General features: G+C 37.5%; 1 protein-coding gene across 4 annotated transcripts in view; it reads right to left on the bottom strand.

Moving 5' to 3' along the window:
• Positions 1–310: 310 nt before the first annotated feature.
• Positions 311–21518, bottom strand: part of SEC10 (exocyst complex component sec10) — a 217409-nt gene continuing 196201 nt past the window's right edge. For all 4 annotated transcript variants that reach the window (XM_089800055.1, XM_089800058.1, XM_089800056.1 and 1 more), the window contains 4 exons: positions 18175–18233; positions 961–1059; positions 786–869; positions 311–707 (listed from right to left, as the gene is read on the bottom strand). In XM_089800055.1, the coding sequence (XP_089656181.1) occupies positions 635–707; positions 786–869; positions 961–1059; positions 18175–18233 (315 nt within the window). In that variant the 3' untranslated portion in view covers positions 311–634. The remainder of the gene's footprint in view (positions 708–785; positions 870–960; positions 1060–18174; positions 18234–21518) is intronic.

Genomic DNA, 21518 nt, shown 5'->3' with positions numbered 1-21518 from the left:
CAGCCCTGTGATGTCCTTCCTCAGCAGCTCCAAGACGCATCCATCTCTGCCTCCAAATGCATCTGCATCTGGGGGTGGGGCAAGAGAATCCAGTAACTTCGCATTTTCTCACCGTTCACAATTCCTAACAAATGGGAATTTAGTAGAACATCCAAGATCGTGTGACCAACGGTTCAGAGGACACATGATAGCAGGTATGGCAAGGAAGGAATGCCTGCAGAACTAAAAATTGGAGTAGATATTATTTAGACTTACTGTAAGTTTCTGAGCTAAAAAATTTGAAGACCAGTTCCATATTTCAATACAAAACTGCTAGTTAATTTTCTTGTACTCCTTATAATCAAATAAGAATATTCAAAGAGGCACTTACAATCAGATGCATCTCAACCAATTTAAAGTAGAAGTAGATCATGTTACAAGGAAGATTTTAGTACCAGAATGCTTAGAGGACACATGCAAATCTCAGTATTTGTGAATTAGAAGTACGACAGAAAATTAATGTGGTTAATTTCATAGGAACCAAATTTAGAGAGGATTTACAATCTCTCCCAGCATAATAACTCTAAATTAACCCAAAGTATCTGCTGGAAACTGAATTTTACATTATCTGTACTTTTCAAGAAATACAACTCTGTTATTCTACCATCAAAGAGTTCAGTCTGCTTGCAATTTTGGCAGTTTTATAGTCTTCCCGCAGCTGAATAAATCTGCAAAAAAGACTCAATTATATACTCGTGATCCACCGACCATTAAAAGCCATATGTCCACACAAAAAAATATCATACCTGAAAGCATCTTTGCGAATACTTGGGCTTCCTTCAAACAAAGTGGGAAGACTTTCCGGAGCAACTATGAATACATTTGCCAAGCTGCAAATATTCATAATGCATTTTACTCACATCAATGTGAAAGATAATATGTAAAGAGTAGAGGATACAACTAAATTCATCTATAACTTACATGCCCAGTAATTCAAACTTTTCATCAACCGCAGGAGCATTGAAGCTCCGCACAAAATCTGTATACTCTGTAATGTCACGCTTTAATCGTAATCCCCCACTGCAAAATAGTTGGTGTTTCCCTTGTTAGAAACAAATTAACTGGCAGCAGAGAAGCACATGCTAGTGAAAAGTTCAGGATAGATTTATAGTCAAAAAATCTCCATGTTATAATTTCTTGAATTAATCACATATATATGTTGGAGTGTACAATGAACCCTAGCTTGTGGATCCATAACAACCTGGAAGTAAAATCTTGAGAAGTAAGATGGATTTAGAAAACAAGCATAAAAATGCAGGTTGACAGTAAGTAAAGGTTGCAGAATGTAAAGGATCATTTCAATGTTTTTGATTGAGATCTGTAGCTGCAAAGGTTGATCCATGCAGATCGGTTCCACATCTATAAATTTATTCCTTGAGTGCAAAGAGAACCCTAACAGTTGCAAACTTGGAATTGAAATGAAATAACATCCCTTGCACTACCATATTTGAGTGTTTTCTCCCTGGGTCTGCAGGCAAGCTTCAGCATCAGCAACAACTATAAATAAGAGATGATGGGGATCAGTCAGAAGAATTAGAAGATTTCCGCAGTTCATTAAATTGTGGAAGATAGGCAAGAGTGTAGAGGGTGATCAGTTTTGCATCCATTTGTTGTATTCATTCTTTTATGTTAAACTGTTAAGACCCTGGGGAGGTAGAGCATTTTCCACTACCAAATGACAGTTTCACCTTGTGGGGTTTCCAGGATAGATCATTGAGTTTTATGGGCTTACATTTTTATACTTTTTTTAAATGAGAATACTAAGAAGGATATCAAACAGATTAGGTACAGTTACATATCAACCTGCTAGCTATTTTTTCATATGTTGGTTCTTGTGAGCTTAAAATTCTGAATTTCTCACAATATTCATACCTCTTTAAATACCTTCATTTGTTTAACCAAGTGATTCAAGTCAAAAGGTGGAAATAATTTAAGATTCTTGATTCTATGAGCTTTAAGAATTACGGCTAACTTATCATTCAAAATAATGTATAAATAGAATTGATCCTTTTCAGTACTGTTTATATAAAATTTTAAGACTTGAAATAAAAAGTAACATTTCATTCAATCAGCTAGCTCATAAATGATAAATGAGATATTTATGAGCTGCAAAGCAAATATATCTCTGAGGGTTTATCATGAACCATCAGTTACCTATCAGAGTTGACTAGATTATAGTATTTCCCCAACATATATGGGTCAAAGATAGAACAACTTTTGTAACCTACAGCATCTAAAAAACTAATGAATTTAATTGTTCTTCAGAAATTTACACATTTTAACACAAGGAACCCATTTCATGCAATATCCAGTAATACAAGGCAGCTTAGAAAGTCAGATTTGGAATGTTCCATTTCATCATTACTGTGTTTACCACTTAGGGTAAACTAGATTAATGCACACTACAGTAACAAGATATAAGACATGTAATGCTTCAGGAACCAGAGATATCTTTCCTTAATGCTTTAATGCTTCAATTACATCATACACCAATACACAAGATAAATAGCAACGACTAATATTGAATGAATCCTTTCTCCCAACGGAGAGTGTACATAAAGACCATGAATGGGTGTGACTCAACCATCACTTCATAACGGAAAACCCTTCCGTTACTAACACCCTTAAAACATGTTTTACAAATCCCAATGGCATAACACAATTTTGCCAATAACATCATCCCCCCCAAAAAGAAAGTCATCTCCAGATGATATACAAAAATAGAGACAATGCAAATCCCAATGGCATAACACACTTTTGCTGACAACATCATCCCCCCCAAAAAGAAAGTCCTCTCCGGATGACATACAAAAATGGAGACAATGCTACTATATACAATACATCAAATAATAAGCTAGGAGGAAGGAGGGTGTGTCTTTGGAGGTTTTGGTGTTGAAGGCTACAACTGTGCTTGCAACTTGCGCACCTGCTCGGTCCTCTTCTTCAAATCTTCTTGAACCTGCATCTAAATCTCCAGTGTTGTCTTCATCATCTCTGCAATGTTTCAAAGTTTTGTCTCTTTTTCTTCAAACTCCTCTAGCGAACTCTTCTCTTGCTTCATTGTCTCGAGTTGAGCTAGAAATGTTGTCCTCTCTGATTCTTTCTCCTGCTTTACTGCCTCAAGCTAAGCGATAAGCACTGCCCATTCTAACTTCCAAGCTAAACTGCTATGGAGCCAAATTCCCTTCTACTGCAACTAATCGGGTAGTCATCTCCTCTCGAGCCCTCTCTACTGCTACTTTAATATGCCTTACTCTGTCACAGAACATAGTAGGTGTCTCGGTACACTTGCACTATCTCACGAGTAAGGGTCTCCACTCGGCTTTCCAATACCAACTCTCTAGCAATCCAATCCTGTCTCATTTTGGGAGTCTTTGTGTCAAGCCATCCTTATGCCTCGAAGCATGTAGTGAATGCAATAGGACAACCTACTCTCATAAATGAGAGAACAGACGATCACCACTTGGCGACCTCGAGTCACTGCATCTACTAAGTAAGCCTCAATGTTCTCTCCCATGTCCTTGGACAACCCTAATGCTAGCTGATCCTACGTGCCAATCGCCATATCTACTGCCTCCAACATCCTTTGAGCACTATCTACTGGAGGTGGTCACTCATCCACACAGGTGGGGTGACTCTCTCCATTTGGAAGAGCTATAGGAGATATAATAAGTTCCCTAACCTTGACCTCAAGTACCTCCCTCATAAGTGAGAGAATGCTAGATGCTTGTGCCACTAGTGTTTATTGAACCTTCGACTCAAATAAGCACTCAAATCCTGTGGTGTACTTTCCCAGTCGATACCCCCTCTAGTTGGGTTGACTAGCAATGCGACATCTACTATGACACCAATCACATCTAACCAAACCTGTGGCACCTCTTAGCTATCATGTGTCTACTCTCGCTCAGGTACCTCCACCTCTTCTAACAAAGCCCTAGTTGGCGAGGTGTGGGATTCCGTCTTCAGTATAGGAATGGTCTCAAGTATAACTACTACCTCAGGAATGGGCTAGCTTAGAAATCACCATGGGTGCTCTCTCTGCCACTACTACAACTGGAGTCATGTCAATAGATTACCTAATCTGTTTGAAGGTAGGACTGTGCATACCCATAGTGGTGATCAAATAGGTTGTCATAGAGAGAAGAGGTCGTGGGAACAATAATGGTGTCGACATGATTACCTCGACCTCCTTATCCTCCGTCTGTATGTTGTCCCCCTCATCTGTGTCACTAGCACTTTCAAATTAAGTGTCATGTCTACTATTGTCCATTTCCCATGCTCGGACCTTGAGCCTACATCTTGTCTACGTTGTTTTCCTGTCATGGCCTTCTGTCCGCTAGGTGTGTCCAAATGGCACCATTGCATAATGGGAAGTTCTCCTAGAGATAAGGGTCCTGGTTTGATTTCAAGCCTATCAACTGGAATCAATCTTGTTGTGGCATCCAAAAACAGTCCAATACCATAGTGCGACATATAGAATGTTTTATGCTGCAACGTCATAAATTCATACATACGCTTTGAAAGCAATGTCCCCCAGTCATATACCCTTCCTATCATAATCTCGTTCATCAATGCCACCTACAGAAATGAGATGTCTGAAGCACGATTGTACCCCATAAGTCTTCTCTTCACCAAGTCCATAATGCAGTGCCATAGTCCCTCTCCAATGTCTGATTTCTTCAGCCCTCTTCCTCTAGAAGTCTGCATCAAAGCTTGATTTTCTACATCAAATAGGTCTCTACACACCATGGTTACTAGTTGCTCCTTTGTGTCCTTTTGCATCTTCTTTTCTTTTAAATCAATCTTTTTGCCCCCTTTGGCATATCAAAGTATGCCGAATACTCTGGTAAAATCTTGTGCCTTGAAGGAGATTTCTACATCTTGGTCCACATAGAAAAAGGTGCTTGTATAGGTACCTATTATTATCCATAAGGAACCCTCAAAATCTTTAATGCAAAAAATTGGCTTTTTATTGCCCATTCTACCTGCGCTCTCCTTATGCTGCCCTTCACAAGATCATTGTCTAGAGTTTCCTACCACCACTTTTGGCACTCTAAGCCATTCAACCCTTCAAACTGTATGTTCTGAGGCATTACATGAGATGTTGCAATTATGGGTACCTTTGGCCATACCTTCTATTTTCCTATCTATCTGTCCTACAACTTTCACTCCTAAAGATAGTACTTGGGTATTCTAGGACATTGTGTTGCATAAACTTGAACAACTGGCTTGTGTCTATAGCTTTTCTTTCCATGGTCGCTTGTCCATGACAATTTCTTGATTTATCTTTTGCATAGGAAAGACTATTAGGGCTTTTCACTCTCCTTCCTTTGTACGGCTATCTCTCTACCGTATCATGTACTTGTTGAAAGATTTTCCTATTGTCGGTGCCATGCCCTTTTGCTCTCTAGTTGGTTGTACGATATACAGTGAAGATTGTGAGGTGCTTATATGGTCGCTTACACTTTGAGGCTATGGCTTGGTTTCTATGTCCTTGTGTTTCCTTTGCTCTAGCACTACTCCTTTCACTTACTACATGATTCTCTTCATCTTTCTCCCTAGTTGTATATGCATACAACTTCCCCCTCGTGACTACAACTTCCCCTTAGTGCCTGTGGACATATAATCTTTCCCAACAAATTTTGACCCTTTTCACTTCATGGCCGCACGGTACCAGTACGCTTCACTTCGTGCTTGTGTTTGATAAATTTCGCACAGTAAGTCAATGTTTGGTGTTGTTTGCTTATTTCCTTCAGTCACTTGTCACTTTTCCCTTCAATCAGTTTTCACCAATAGATATTGATGTTTGTTCCAAATATCATGCCTCATTCGTTCGAATGTGTCTAGAAAATGTGTACGCTGTCACAATTTTATACTGTGCTTCTCCTTGAATCATTTATACGATGTTTGATGACTATGTGTGTACATGACTATATTGTTTCCTTCTACTCGTTAAGTCGGGGTTGTATGGCTAACAATATGCAACCATATGGTATTATTGTTTTATTCCATGCGATTTGATTTCATCATATGTTAATTACTCCTCCCTTCCCAGCATAGTCATGGTGTTCCTAAACTATCATACAATCTTGTATATGTTTCCAAATTTGACTTGCACTTGTATCATATGGTACTCTGTCATTGTCATACGATACCAAAACATTGCAATTTTTTTTTCAATTTTTAATTTTTTCCTAAGTTATTTTTTTGCTGTACACGTGAACCATTATCCCTTTGCCCTTCATTCCTTTGATGGTAAGTCATGAGTTTCAAGCTATTGACCGGGTTGGCCAGCTCTTTCCCATCCAAAGTCCACAACTTGATTGCTCTATTATCGCCAACTTCACGTACTTTGTATGGTTCAGTCCACTTCACCTTGAACTTACCCAATTTAATCTCATTGTGCCCATATACTTCATGCAATGCCCTACGCCTGAGCTGAGATACTTCGGTGGCCCACTGCACCATTCATCTCCATTCATTAAGCTTGTTCAGATTGTACAACCTTTCTCTTAGACTCTCCATGTCACCCAACCTGTTTTCGATTGCTATCCTCAAGCTCGACACCGTAAATTCGACCGACACCAAAGCCTCTTGACCATACGTCAATTGGAACAGAATTTGTCCTGTCATAACCTTATAAGTCGTGTGGTAGGCCCATAATGTAGATGGCAGCTTTTCCTCCCAATCCTCTTCTAATCTGTAGGACTTAAAGATTGTTGATACCAATATCTTATTCGTTGATTCAGCATTCCCATTTGCTCTCGAGTAGTACGGGCTTGAAAAGGAATGAGAGATTTTGAACTCCCTTGTAACTAATCAGATGACATGTTTCATGAAGTGTCCTCCCCGGTCACTTGTTAACTGGATTGGAATGTCATCAGTAGTAATGATTTGTTCATAGATAAACCTTATCATACTTATTGTTGAGTTGTTTGGTAAGGCTCGTGCCTTTACCCACTTCGTGAGATACTTTGTGGCTATGACAATGTACCAACATCTTTGAGCTTTGCTTGCCTTCACGAATCCAACAAAGTCTAGCCCTCCTCGTTCAAAAAGCTCTTGCGCGTGTGATGGTTAAGCAGCATAGAGTCTGTCTTAAATGGCTTTCCTGCCCTCTGGCAAGTATGGCAGCCCATGACCCCTTCTTTGGCATTGTTATAAAATGTAGGCCACCATAACCCTGCCAAAAGTATCTTCTGTGATGTTGTGTCAGGCCCCATGTGTCTGCCTGTCGGACCTTCATGTGCTTCTCTCAATACGCTCTACACTTTGTCTTCCATAACACATTGTCAAAGGACTTGGTCAAGTCCCATCTTATACAACAACCTGTTAATTAACTAAAACCTTAGAATCCTCAGTATAAGCTTCCTCCTTTCGCTCAATAGCATCTCTCAAAAATTGCCTTGTTGAAAGGTATTCTCCAATGCTTGTATAGCAGGATGGCAGTACAACAATTCAAAACAAATGTGCATCCAAAAAGTCATCATTTATTCTTTCAGGTGGTTCTCCTGACTTGATCCTTGATAGATGGTTTGCACTTACGTGACACCATACACCATGTCTGAGGGCTTCCCTCTCCATTGTGCTATAATTACTTTTGCCTTTTCACAATAGTCTGCTAGCAAAATAAACAAGGTGATCTAATCCATGGTCACAAGTATGTGCTAGTGTTGCTCTGATTGCAAAGTTCAATGCATCCACGTGCACATGAAACTCCTTATCCCAATTCGGGTATGCAAGGATAGGTGCTCCTACCAATCTCATCTTCAGTTCTCCAAATGCTTCATCTTGCTTTGTTTCCCGCGTGTAACGCTCCCCCTTCCGAATCAACCTATCCAGTAGGTAGGACACTTGAACAAAATTTTTAATAAATCTTTTATAGTACCCAATGTGTCCCAGAAATGACTTTAGTCACGTTCGTGGGAGGTTGCATCTCCACAATTACTCAGACCTTTTTTGGTCCATCTTCAAGCCTGTTTTGCACACAATGTGTCCTAGTAGTTTCCCCTAAGGCACCATAATCTGCACTTTTTAGGGTTCAGTGCTAACCTCACCTGTTGGCATCTCTCCATACATTGCTCGAGGGCTACTAGGTGTGTGTCCTCCATGCTGAAAATTGACCAATCAAACAAGAAAACCTTAAAGTTCCCGAACGACATCTTGTCGAAGATGTGCAAAATGATTCTCTAGAATGTTGTTGGAGTGTTATATAGTTCAAAAGGCATCCGATTGTATGCATAGACTCCGTCTTCTACCACGAAAGTCGTTTCTAACTTGTCCTCTTCTTCTGCGATGAATATCTGGTTGTAACTAAAAAATCCATCCATGAATGAATAGATCTCATGTCCAACAACTTCCAGTAGAATACTATCTGTGAACGGTATTGGGAATGGATCCTTAAATGGTTACTGCATTCAGACAGCAGAAGCCGATACATATCCTTATTTGGTTGGCCTCCTTTTTGAGTGAAATTACAATTGGAGACACCCATTCACTTCTTTGTTCATGGAATATGATGCCTGCATCAAGCATTCTTGCAATCTCATCATTAACCTGTGCCGCATAATTTTTATTCATTTGGTACGGTTGCTTTTGCACAAGTACATGAGTGGAATCCAATAGACAGTGTTTAGGCAGGACCCTTGTTAGATCCTTTTAAGTCCAATATGTCCTTGATTACAGTAACGAGACTCGCCACGAGTCACCTAGGTCGGCAAGTCGGGTTACCCCTGCCAGGTCAAAATGACCCATGACCCTGACCTGCCAAGTTGTCAAATATTTAATATTTCTCTAAGGTATTTCTATTAAGATACCCTAAATCGTCAAATCACTGCCAAGTCATGACCAAGTCCAAGTCAGGTCACAAGTATAGACGCTCAAAAATGGTTCGCGTCTATTGTTTAACCACTTTCATACTAACACATCCCACTTTTCCCATTCCACTAATTCTGATCTTTTGGCCAACTTAATTAACATTTGAGCATATTGCAACAATATTCTTCATCACTTGTATCCCCTTTCAAATCAATCATAGATCATTTCGGAATCGGTTCCCGTCTTATCTAAACTTTTCGGAATCGACTCTGAACCATTTCAACATCATCAAAATCACATCAAATCAACCCAAAATCATCCCAAATCGACCCAGATTGACCCTAATCAACCCAAAACATGTCAAATATCTAAAATTTGTCATCATTTGTCCAAACCTAGGCATTATCGTGTCCCTCAGTGCCTTGGCAATCTATCAAACCTATCAAATCCGACCTTATGCACTGTCATGTCCCTCAGTGCTAGGTCAAATCTATCATTTTATCATCCGATTATTGACATTGTTGAGTCCCCCAGTGTCGGATCATGGCATTATCCAATCAACTTAATAACATTTGACAATGTTCGTTGATGTTATTTTATGATCAATCTTATCAATCAATTTCAATCATGTAGTCTTTACTATGTCCGTTAAATGTAACATGTTATTCATCCATGTCATGTGTCCTTAGTATGTTACCAATCTTAATCACTCAACCAATTTGATCATGGCTTTGGTCTATCCACCATCGACCTAGTCGATCCACATAATCATCTCATTTCATCAAAGGATAATCTCACATTTATTTTATCAAATTGGCTAATCATTTACTAATTTGACCTATAGGATTGGTTAACCCATAATCTATTCCTATGTCATTCCAACCCTTTTGATCTTGCATTACTAATTATTCTTGCTAACCAACATTTCTCAATAAATTGATATTTATTAATTAATTGATTCATCCTTCGCAAACTATAAGAATTCTCAAATTCCTAACTCCTATTTTCTATTTCTAATTTCCATTTGTGAGGAATAATGAATTTTTAATTCAAATATTCCACCTAGTCTTGACAAATGGACATCATATGTCATAGATTCTCCCTTTACACATGGCTAATATATGTCATATTTGACATATTATATTCCTTACACATGACTATAATAAGCCACCTTCGTCATAGATTCTTGTCTACAACTGGCTTTGAGGTGTCATATGCACATCATAGCTTCTCCTCCACTTTTAGCCATGTTGACTTTCATCATCATACAATCCTACATTTTGCATATTGCGTCATGTTTGTCATATATATTCTAGGGCCCGTTTGGTTGCTGGAATATGATTTGAGAATTAGCATTCAGAATCTTGATTTGGGATTCTAGAACTTGAAATCTAGATTATGGTTTTGAGAATTTGATTTGGGACCATTTGGTTCACCAAGAATTCATTATGAGAATACATATTTCCTCTGTTTGGTTGCACATTTCTAAAATTGGAATACTGACGAGAATAAGCATTTTTTTTACAAAAAAATTTAAAATGAATTGAATGTGTTTTTAATATATTGTTTTAGCATGATGTGATTAAAATGTACCTTACATATTATATGATTTTAAAGTCACTTTATTCAATGCCATTAAAACCGTGCTAGACATAGAAAATATTAACTCCCAAAAATAAACTACATTAATTTATAAATTACGGTGACATTAAAAAAATTTCACCAAATGTTCATATACGAAATAAAAATAGACCAAGTTGCAAGGGAAGTATATGGGATACTAAATTATTTTTAACTCCAAGGAAATAGGAAGAGCACTGAGACAAGATGAAAATGGGCAAGCTTTGCATTCCTAGAAGCTTGAGGCATATTAAAGAGTTTTTCAAACAAAGAGTTAACATGGCACTGCAAAGTTAGAAATAATAGTAATCATTTCTACAATGATAAAACAAAATCATTGCAAATGGGAATGGAGTGGCCCGATCAAATTTTAACAGGGATATCATGAGATTCTATTTCGTGCCTAAGACTTGCACAATTCTTGCTATTTGTATTATCTTACAAATCTCTAAAATGGTCTGCAAAAATCGACCCATTGTCAGACCCGAGCTGATGATAGCCTGCTCATGAGAAGGAAAGCAACATCAAAATCACTATGTAAATGATAAATGTTGGCGAAATGTTTGGAGTTAAAATAAGAATACCATGCATTTCTACTTTGATAAAACAAGATGCAAAAATAAAAACACTTCGAATAACAAACAGTCCATACATGCAGAGATGACAACGAGTAGAGAAAATATGAGCAGAGGGGGCAAATGCGGAAAAATCTCGTGTTGCAAAAGAGAGCACCAAATCAAATTTCAAATAGCTAAACGAGCGGACGTCAAAAAACAATTTTATTTCAATAATTTGGAATGCTCATATTTGGAAAAATAGAATTAGAATGGGTATTTGGGCAATTCCACCTATTTAGATGGAAGATCAAATCCTGGTTTATGAGGGTAAATGAGGATACCGGATTCTTTTTTTTTTGAATTCCCATTCTCATTTGACAGACCCAAACAATGGATTTGGAAATTTTGAGAATTCCATATTCTAATTCCTGCTCAAATCCACGATCCAAACGGCCCCCTAAGGAATATCATGCCAAGTTGCACCTTCGCAGTGACAAATGTCCATCTCCTCATTCATGTCTCACCTCTTGCACTTGGATTATAAATTGAGCTATCTTGCTCTCATTTTCGATCCTTAAGAGCCATATCCTTAGAACATCCTTAGAACCCCTATCTTTAAAACATCCTTACAATCTCTATTCCCACATCATGCCCAAGCCACACTTCTAGTACTCTCAACAGCATCATCATATCATTGTCATTTGCTTTCAATTGAGAGTGCACTAAAGGCAATTGGAGCTACATCAAAATGTAGAAGAAAGGACATGGGAACTACAATTGAAGAGGGGGTTTCACTTCCTTTTATTTTAATTGGTTTTCATGGCAGATTAGAAGGGTTTAGAGTATTTTGATTGAGTTTTTGTGGTTGCTCATAGTATGCTAGGTTCTAACCCGTTTTCTAGTCCTACGAGTCGGGTTACCCTTGCCGAGTCAGAGTTGGGTCCGAGTCTCGTTATTTTGGTCCTTGTATTCCACAAATATCTTAAATATTACTACTTTCAACACGGTGTTCTAGTCATCACCAAAGAAAAATGTTCTTTGGGTTGGCTTCATCCCCTAGGTTCATTGCATTCACCAAAGGTCAAACATATTTGATAGGTTTTTCCTTGTCAAATGCATGTGCTAGCATTTCGTCCATCTGTGCCCCCTCTTCTTTATATTCCCCATATTCCATCGGGAACGAGTTCTTTTCATCCCCTTCATCTACCCCTAGCATATTGTGTCCTTGAAACAACTCATTGTCTTCCATTTCCCAATGGAAGAGTCGATTTAATGAATCCAAGTCATCATCGAAACATCCCTTCAATTCTAGGATTCCCTCTTCATTAGGTTCCATGCTTCTCTTCCCTTCATCATCTTCTTCTCCGACTTCGAAATCGGGCGAGGACGCCAAATCATCACTCACCATTTGTGTTCGTAGGTTCATTGTGAACTTGCGACCCCTTCTTTCCATCAAAAGAGTATTCCTCTTCCAATCGTGTTTCACTTTTGCTTGCACCAATCAACCCCTTCCCAGGATTGCGTCATACCTTTCCTCTTTCGTGGGATCCCTACAAAGTCTAGGACAAAGGGTTGCATTCCGATCATCACCTTCTATGCCATTAGAGTCCCAAAAGGTTTAATACCATGTTGGTAAGCACTTACCAGTTGAAATGTCGATGACCACGACGTTGGTTACCCTAATTTCCTCCATGTTTCCTCCGGCAATATGTTAACACTAGAACCTCCATCTACAACGGTGTCTGTAAAGATAGTCCCCACCACTGCAACGTGTCTTCCCATATTTACCACAAGTAACATCAATTCCTGCTCTACCCCAAGAGGAATCTTCTTGCCGATGGAGTTTTCCCGTTCATAGGAAATCCTCTTCGCTGGCCCATCTGATGCCTTCAGGGATGGTGTCATGTTTAATATCATCGTTCTCAATTGTGGCATTGCAAGGAGGTCATTTAGTTTGATTGGAATTTCAGCTTGCATCACCTACCTTATTATGTTTTTCTCTGCCTAAGTGATTAAGGTGCTCGCCATATCATTCATTTCCCTTCTTTTTGTCATCATTTCCTTCTCTATTTCAACTTTTTCTTACTGCATCCTTCTTTTCTCCTCTTCAAGGTTTGGGTACGTGGCTTTCTTTCCTTGTGCACAGGTAACTGCTAACACTTCTTCACCACTTCCTTCGATGTTCAACAAGTTCACATCCGGCTTCAAGCATTGACTTGTCATGGTCTCCAGGACCACACCATCTACACCAAAATTGTTGTGCTTCACTCTTCGTATGGTCTCTGGCGAAGTAGCCCCATTGATTATAAGCACAACACTATATCATCAATTGCCCACTTGGGTCATACTACATACAGCTGCGACCTCCGTTGTTATTGTTGTTGTTTCCACCTCTTCCTCGTTGGTTGTTCCTATATCCTCTCGACACTGCCTCGTTAGTATTTGCATTCCCTATTTTCGCAACACCTGAGGTAGATACTTCTTGTGTCATCAAAACTTGTTGGTGGCCTTTAGTTTTCATGTCAAACGAACATTCTTTAGTGGAATGCCTAAATATTTAGCAGATATCACAGAACTAATTTTTGGAGTAAGAGCCCTTCGTGTGGCCTTCCTCTTTACAATCGTACACCATAAGTCCCCATTGGTGCTTCGGCCAAGGTTTTTCTTCATGTTCTTAAATTCCTTCATCATGCGCAACATGTCTTTTTGTAGTGCCCGGATTTTCTTGTTTGATTCTTTATCGTTGCTCTCTCTGGAACAATCATCTTCCTCATCGGATGATCTATTCTTCTTCTTCCTCATCTTGCTTTTGCTTTCGAGACCCATTGCTTTGTTATATGCATCAATGTATGACGTTGAGGATACTATTCTCATTTAATTACGAAGTGCGGACTTTAATCCTTCAATTAACCATTATTTCCTCAAGTCATCAATTGGTGGGCTTTACATCTTCCCCACCAACTCCTTTAGTCTCCACCCATATCCACGAATGATCTCATCCTTCGCCTATTTGGTGTTGTAGATTTCTGCTACGATTTCATTATCATCTCTTAATAGCCGAAACTCTACCCAAAACTCCTTCAAGTCCAGCCATGTGGCTACCTTTGTTTGATCAATATCAAAGAGCCAATCGATCACTACTCCCCTTAGAGTGGCTGGGAATCGTCACACCCAGGCATCCTGATCTATTATGTCATTGGTCGTCCATATAGTCTCGCATGTTTTGCAGTGTTGCACGGGATCTTCTGTACCATCACCCATGAATTTTGGCAATTTCTACTTCTATCCTGCCATAGCTGGTGGTGGTTGTGTTGTTACAGTTGGTTGTGTTGGCTGTAACGGTGGCTTTTGTTGTAACCTGTGAGGGGACTATGTTTGTGTCTGTGCTTGCGCACTTGTGTTGCGCTATGGTGTGGTAGGTTCTAAAAATAAGGTTTGGTTACCACACTGTACTTGCTTGTTCAGTGTGTGCGGAACGAATGGAGTGTCTCAGTTACCCCGCGCTCATGCTGCTTTGGAACCTCTAGTCACATTGGTTCCCTCTTCATCCTGCACTGATTCTCCACCCGTGGTGTGTGAGACAAGTTTATGAACTCCCTCGTTTCCTCAATCCAACTTAATTTTTGTCGTGTCTCTTCTATTAAATCCTCACTACTTCTCACTCGTCGACGCTCATGCAAACCACATTCTCCGTCGGTTAATGCACCTCCCATGGAACCATGGTTACCCTACGTGACACCACCATGGTCCCCTTTAGCAAGTTGCCTGAGCCTTTGCCTCCATTCAGCTTGTTGTGTGAGGATTAAAGTCTAATGTGCGGCGTGTTCATCATTTTGTGTTTTTCTATTTCTATCCTTATTTAATTGGTTTTGCATCAATTCAAAACATCATAAATAACAAATAACACTTTTTATTTATTTATAATCTTCGTACATCATGGGTTGTCTACGTTATAGAGTTACAAGTGCTCTTTTTCTTCAACATTCCCAAGGCCTAAGGGTCATGGGTTGGATCTTTGTCGAGTCTCATCTTGTTCCTCTTCTTCCCAGCGGTTACATTCGAGAAAGTTTCTTAAGGTTTGTTACCAACGTTGCTCCCTCTCAATTTCCTCCCTTCGCCTCACCTGTACAAGGAATGCTTGTGCAAACAATCGGGGAAACTAGTGTTTTCCGTGGGACTCACAATCAACGCATCCCAAATGGTGTCCTTAGGAACTTTTGCGCATAAGGCTTCTATTCTACATGAATGTTTCAATCATTGATCAAAACAATTTTTGGAAGTTTTCCGTGAGCGTGTGCCTACCTTCGAACAACTCGGTCACTCCATCTTCATTTGTTCCGATATACTTCGATATTCTCATTTACCCTACATATGTCATTCATTGCGTCGCTCTTTTTGGATTCAAGTGAGCAACAACACCAAATGTTTACCACTTAGGGTAAACTGGATTAATGCATACTACAGTAACATGATATAGGACAAGTAATGCTTTAGGAACATGAGATATCTTTCCTTAATGCTTCAATGCTTCAATTAGATGATATGCCAATACACAAGATTGATAGGACTCTCTTCGGTTACTAACAAACACCCTTAACACATGTTTTACTAATCCTAGTGGCATAACACACTTTTGCCAACAACATACTGATCTTAAAGTGTGGTCTACAATGGTGTCCTACTTTGGATCAGGTTCATTAATGCCTGACAAATTATTGCAACAATCCAATCAGTCACTTGGCCATGTGTTGAGCTAGAATTATATGCATGAGTGACATGACACTTAATGAGGTATGTCTTGTTCAGCTTGTCCCTGTGTACCCCCTCCATTAACCAGTTGATTGGATCATAAAGCAAGGGCTTTTCATGTGCCCCAATGCTACACTGGTCAAAAGCATTGTTTCCCTCCTATTGATGAATGCACTCATCCACTTGTGATGGATATCATAGATTATATTCTCCTAGAAAGAGTGATTTGTTTATCATAATCCTTAGTTTTATGGCCAACATCTCAACTCAAGTTTCCATATTGTTCATAGGGTGTCAGGAACAATGAGATACCAAGAGTTAAAGTAGGAAACGAAATTAATGCGCAAGATATTGGCTCCATTTTTTCCCAAATACTGCTGTGTTTTTATCTGGTTTATATCAAACAAATAGTCTATTTTCGCCAATTAATATCATTGACAAGTCAGAAAAAGACAAATCCTGTTTACCTCAACACATTCTATTGTTTCATTTAATAGTTTTAAGTTTTAAAATTTTAGCAAACATGTCTAACAAAAATAATGCCGCCTCAAAACTAAGCGAATGATAGGAGCACATAACATGGAATATAGATCGTTCGTCTTTACCACGTAAAGTTTGAGCATTTGCATATATCCTCTTCACTTTAATCAAAGCATATTTGGTCCTTGGATTCACCCCACAATGACGAAATGAAATTTAATGGAATGGAATGGGGAGCTCAAGCTGATTAAACGGATAGGACACTGACAAAAGAGGATATTTTTGCTGGTAGCTCGACTAATTTTGTGGGACATGATCAGGGATTTTGATTGTGGCTCTCTGGTTTGGCAACAGATGCATCCAAATTGAACTTAGATTTTTTTTTTTTGGGAAGACTTGAATTAACTTAAGCTATCATTTTCATTTAAACTATCATTTATGTTATTAACTTTGTTTATTTTCATTAAATGGTATTTTATGTATTAATAAATTTATAAATAGTATATTCTTGTTCTAAATTGAATTTATATTATTATTTTATTTTAATTTTTTATGTTTTATTTTTTCATATTAGTCATTTTGTTATCTTTATGGTTTATGATTCTATCACTATGTTAATTTACTAAGTTTTGGTCACTATGAATTATTATTTAACTGAAAACTTTGATTAATATATGGTGGATATCTCAAATCATTATAAGTTTTACAAATTTTGTGTGTATGTGTGGGTTTTTAAGAATATTTTAATAAATTATTTTATTCAAATGTTTGATAGAAGTACTGATTTGTTGGCCAAGTTTTTGCCGATTCTGAGATTTTCAAAAAAATTGGGTTATACTTGCCAAAACCAAATTTTTCAATTATGGGTAAAACAATAGTTAAAATGTGTTTTTCACATGTTTTTTGGAAAATTCATGCATTTTCCGTTTTGGGATATCAATTTTTTAATTACTACATTTAGTTATTTATTTATACAATAATATATATGTTCTTTTGAAAGATTTTAATTTCTAGTGTTCTCTATGTTGCTAATTGTTTTACTAGTTTTTGTTGAGTATTCGCTAAGTTTTTTGTTGAACTGAAAATTTTGGGCTTGCCGAGTACTCTTTGAGCCTGAGCCTGCGAATTATGGGGTACATAACTGTGACCTAAAAAGATACCATTTAACATACACGTTTAGTCTGGAAGTATGGCATTGCAGAACACAGTTCAAAACTGTGCAAGCCTACTGAACATGATTTCTATGGGTTTTCTTATGCTAAACAGTTAGGTTACAAACAGTTATGCAACAATCATTTGAAGTATGTTGTGTAACAAAGAGTTGGTAAGGAGCCAATGCCTAATCTGACAGAGAACACACATTTTCCAGGTATGCATAGGTAAACTATTGGACTTTTCTTATCTGTATCATTTGTGTTTTGCAAAACTTCCTGGGTTGGAAGAATCTTTGTGTAAGTAAAAACAGCTAGGAAATCCCCTTAATGGCCATGACAGTAACATAAACAAGCAATGCATTGAGCTACACCAGCTCAAACTACATGAGGAAAAATGTTTTTATTTTACACTTGATTCAAGGGAATTACTGAAATTTGATTTTGGCCTCAATTCAAAACCTATAATTATATAAACTGGTGTCAATCACATTGATGTCCCTTATATTATTAACAGGCTAGCAGCTTCTATCATCCCCTAAATCTTCACAGAAATGTTCCAACAATACAAAATTTATCAATGTACATCAGCTGCGTTCAATATTTGTCTGCATGTCACTATGTTTATAACACATGCATTCATATATGTTTCTCTATATTACAAACACATTGAGATAAATTCACTGGCTAACTTACATAAAAGGTCCAATGTTATAAGTACTGATTCAATTTGAAAAGCCTAGCTTCCAACAGAAAATTACCTAGGACTGAATGTGAATCGTTGCCAGTGATTGAGAAGACCCTTATGCAAGCGATTTCCCTGGAATGGAACAGTAACAAATATTAAAGGTTATCAACAAGTTCAAAATTAAGAATTATTGAACATACAATCTGAAATTATAAATAACAACTAGTGGGCTGTAAAACATCAAGTGGACATTAAGGAGAGATAATATGATAATATGCTCTAAATTAAAATCTCAAACATGCATTAATAAAGAAAAGTATTAAAAAAAAAACTTTGATCACTATGTAGAATACAGAAATACAAACAATATGGGGGAGGCAAGGGCAAGGGCGGGGGGGAGAGGGGATTCAGTAGTACAAACAAGCTTTGTTCCTTTTCAAACAACTTAAAGTTTTTGGCAGGCTTTAATCTGAAAAATGAAAGATTAGAAATATGCAACAGAAGAAACCAAAATATACATTCGCAAGAGTGCAACACACAAGATTTTACATGGAAACCCAAAGTTGGAAAACCACAGTGAAGAATGCTGCTAAGATCTATTATCTTAATCCGGCCTCACAATTGAAATGCACTGCAACTTTTTAAATGTCCAACCCAAGGAGTCTCCCAATCCCCTTTAAAAGCAAGAACACAGAAATACTACCGATATGGGGGAGGCGGGGGCAGGTGGGGGGGAGAGAGAGGGGATTCAGTAGAACAAACAAGCTTTGCTCCTTTTCAAACAACTTAAAGTTTTTGGCAGGCTTTAATCTGAAAAATGAAAGATTAGAAATATGCAACAGAAGAAACCAAAATATACATTCGCAAGAGTGCAACACACAAGATTTTACATGGAAACCCAAAGTTGGAAAACCACAGTGAAGAATGCTGCTAAGATCTATTGTCCTAATCCGGCCTCACAATTGAAATGCACTACAACCTTTTAGGTGTCCAACCCAAGGAGTCTTCCAATCCCCTTTAAAAGCGCCAACTCACTACACTTTACAACTTTGTCAAACTGAGCACCAATTCAGTATTCTGAAAAATCAACTATAAAGCTTATCAGATTTTCTGATTACATCCACAATGCCACAGCCTTAAATATCATATGAAATGTTTCCGATCTGCAACTACTAATCCCCAGTGATAATCAGTGTACAAAACAGAATTTCAAAACATTTGAATAATACTGCTATGGCAGTCATTCAATAGTTTGTAATTGTAACTGAGAACACTTCAGAAATATAGAAAAAGCTTTGACAAAAATTGCTTTGAAATTATACCAATTGACTGGAATGTTGAGTTTTATAAGATCGTTCTCTACAAATGTAATAACGTTGCCATCGTATTGATATATTCCAAATGCAGATTTGAATGACATATATATATAAGAGGAGACATGTCTCTATGGTAAATCATCATTAAATTATATATATAAAACTACATTTATATAATATAAATATATACATTATATATATATTATAATATATATAAGCAGATATAAGAGTATTTTCTAAATGATGATTTACCAATAACCATAAAAGATTTATCTCCAGGTCAATTCAATCCAACTAAAGCTACAACCTTAACACTCCCTTTTAGCCAGGGAGGATTGTTATAGAACACATTATGCTCTCAAGTATATGGAGAGATATCATCTTAGTATGATATTCCTGGAATGGCATAATTAAGGATATCAATATATATCTATCAACTTAGACATTATCAATATAATCAAAAGTATGATTCAACAAGAAATATCAATCATATGTTATACATCATACTTATATTCTTTTGGTATGTGCACTAGCATCAAATCCTAGATGCCTACCAAAAGAATATGTTCTATATGGGAAAGATGTATGTTATTTGATCTTCGGCACTCTGGGATAACAACTGAATGTAGTCTATCAAATAACAATCATGATCTCAAGGATAACCACTTAATGTAGTCCATCATGACAAGTATCATGACCTTCGGCACACTCCGGGACATCAACTTAATGTAGTCTATCATAATATGTTTATTATCATTGATGTCAAAAATCGATGAGAGAAACTATATATAATATGTTTATTATTATTGATGTCATGAATTGATGAGAGAAACTATCTCAGCATATATTAATATATACAGCCCGATCAGGGCATGATTATAAAATATCAAATAGCATGAGATATCAGTATGTGAAGTAAATCAAACATATACATATATGTATGTATATGTATGTTCCATATATTGATATCATATCCAACTGAAGCTATTACGTTAACACTCCCTCTTAGCGAGGGAGGATATGATCAATAATTTAATCTGAATAATCACATATTCGAGTTTGCATAAAAAATGCTTATACACAATTATATCGCTTAAAGAATATATATACTATCTGATTTCCGACACATTCCAAGACACAGACATAATCGATCAGATTGTCAATCTCGATCTCATGATTTCTAGCTCAATCCAGGACTATCACGATTTACTTATTGTCATGAATTTTGGCACAATCAAGGACAGCAAGTTAATGTAGTCTATCATGACAATGGGTGAAGAATACATCACAACAACCACAATATCATGATTTCTGGCTCATTCTGGGACTGCAATTTAATGTAATCAATCATGATACATTTTGTTAACATGATTACTGACACATTCCAGGACAACAACTTAATGAAGTATATCATGATAACATGGTCAAACTATTGCTAAGATCGTCACCTTACAATAGTGACCTCACACATATGTCAAATGAAAGATTGTCACCTTTCATGACATAAATCACAACACCATAATGTAGTAACTCACATGATATCCACCATGAACCAAGTCACATGGTAACCCACCATAGCTGCTCCTAGATAGTGGAACAAGGATTTTCTCAAACTTCTCTATCAAGGAGTTTCACTTCAAACTTTTCTTTCGTAGAGAACTCATTAACAATGAATTTCACTATGTAATTCTCCCTTTGAACAAAAGATCACTATGTAATTCTCATCTCAAACTTCTCTATCAAGGAGTTTCACTTCAAACTTTTCTTTCGTAGAGAACTCATTAACAAGGAATTTCACTATGTAATTCTCCCTCTGAACAAAAGATCCTAGGAAGTCACGTCCTCTAGTTACTCCCTTAGAGACTCTCTTCGCCAAAGCATGCTTGTTGGACTCCCTCTAAATCTGATATTAATCTTTCAATTTTCAAGTGACAAGTCATTACTTCCTCGTGATGTTTATAGGTTTAGACCCATCAAAATCATGCAATCACACACTTGTATTTTTTAGATGCACTCTAAATGTCAATCTTTTGAACCCCTACATTACCTTTGAAGAAGTATCAGACTCCATCTTAATAGAAGAATACTCATAATCTCAATC

This window comes from Cupressus sempervirens, chromosome 9, assembly GCF_028749045.1.
Source record: "Cupressus sempervirens isolate cs-2001-9-10 chromosome 9, ASM2874904v1, whole genome shotgun sequence".
Lineage (NCBI taxonomy): Eukaryota > Viridiplantae > Streptophyta > Pinopsida > Cupressales > Cupressaceae > Cupressus > Cupressus sempervirens.
This window is presented reverse-complemented; position numbering and strand designations above follow the sequence as displayed.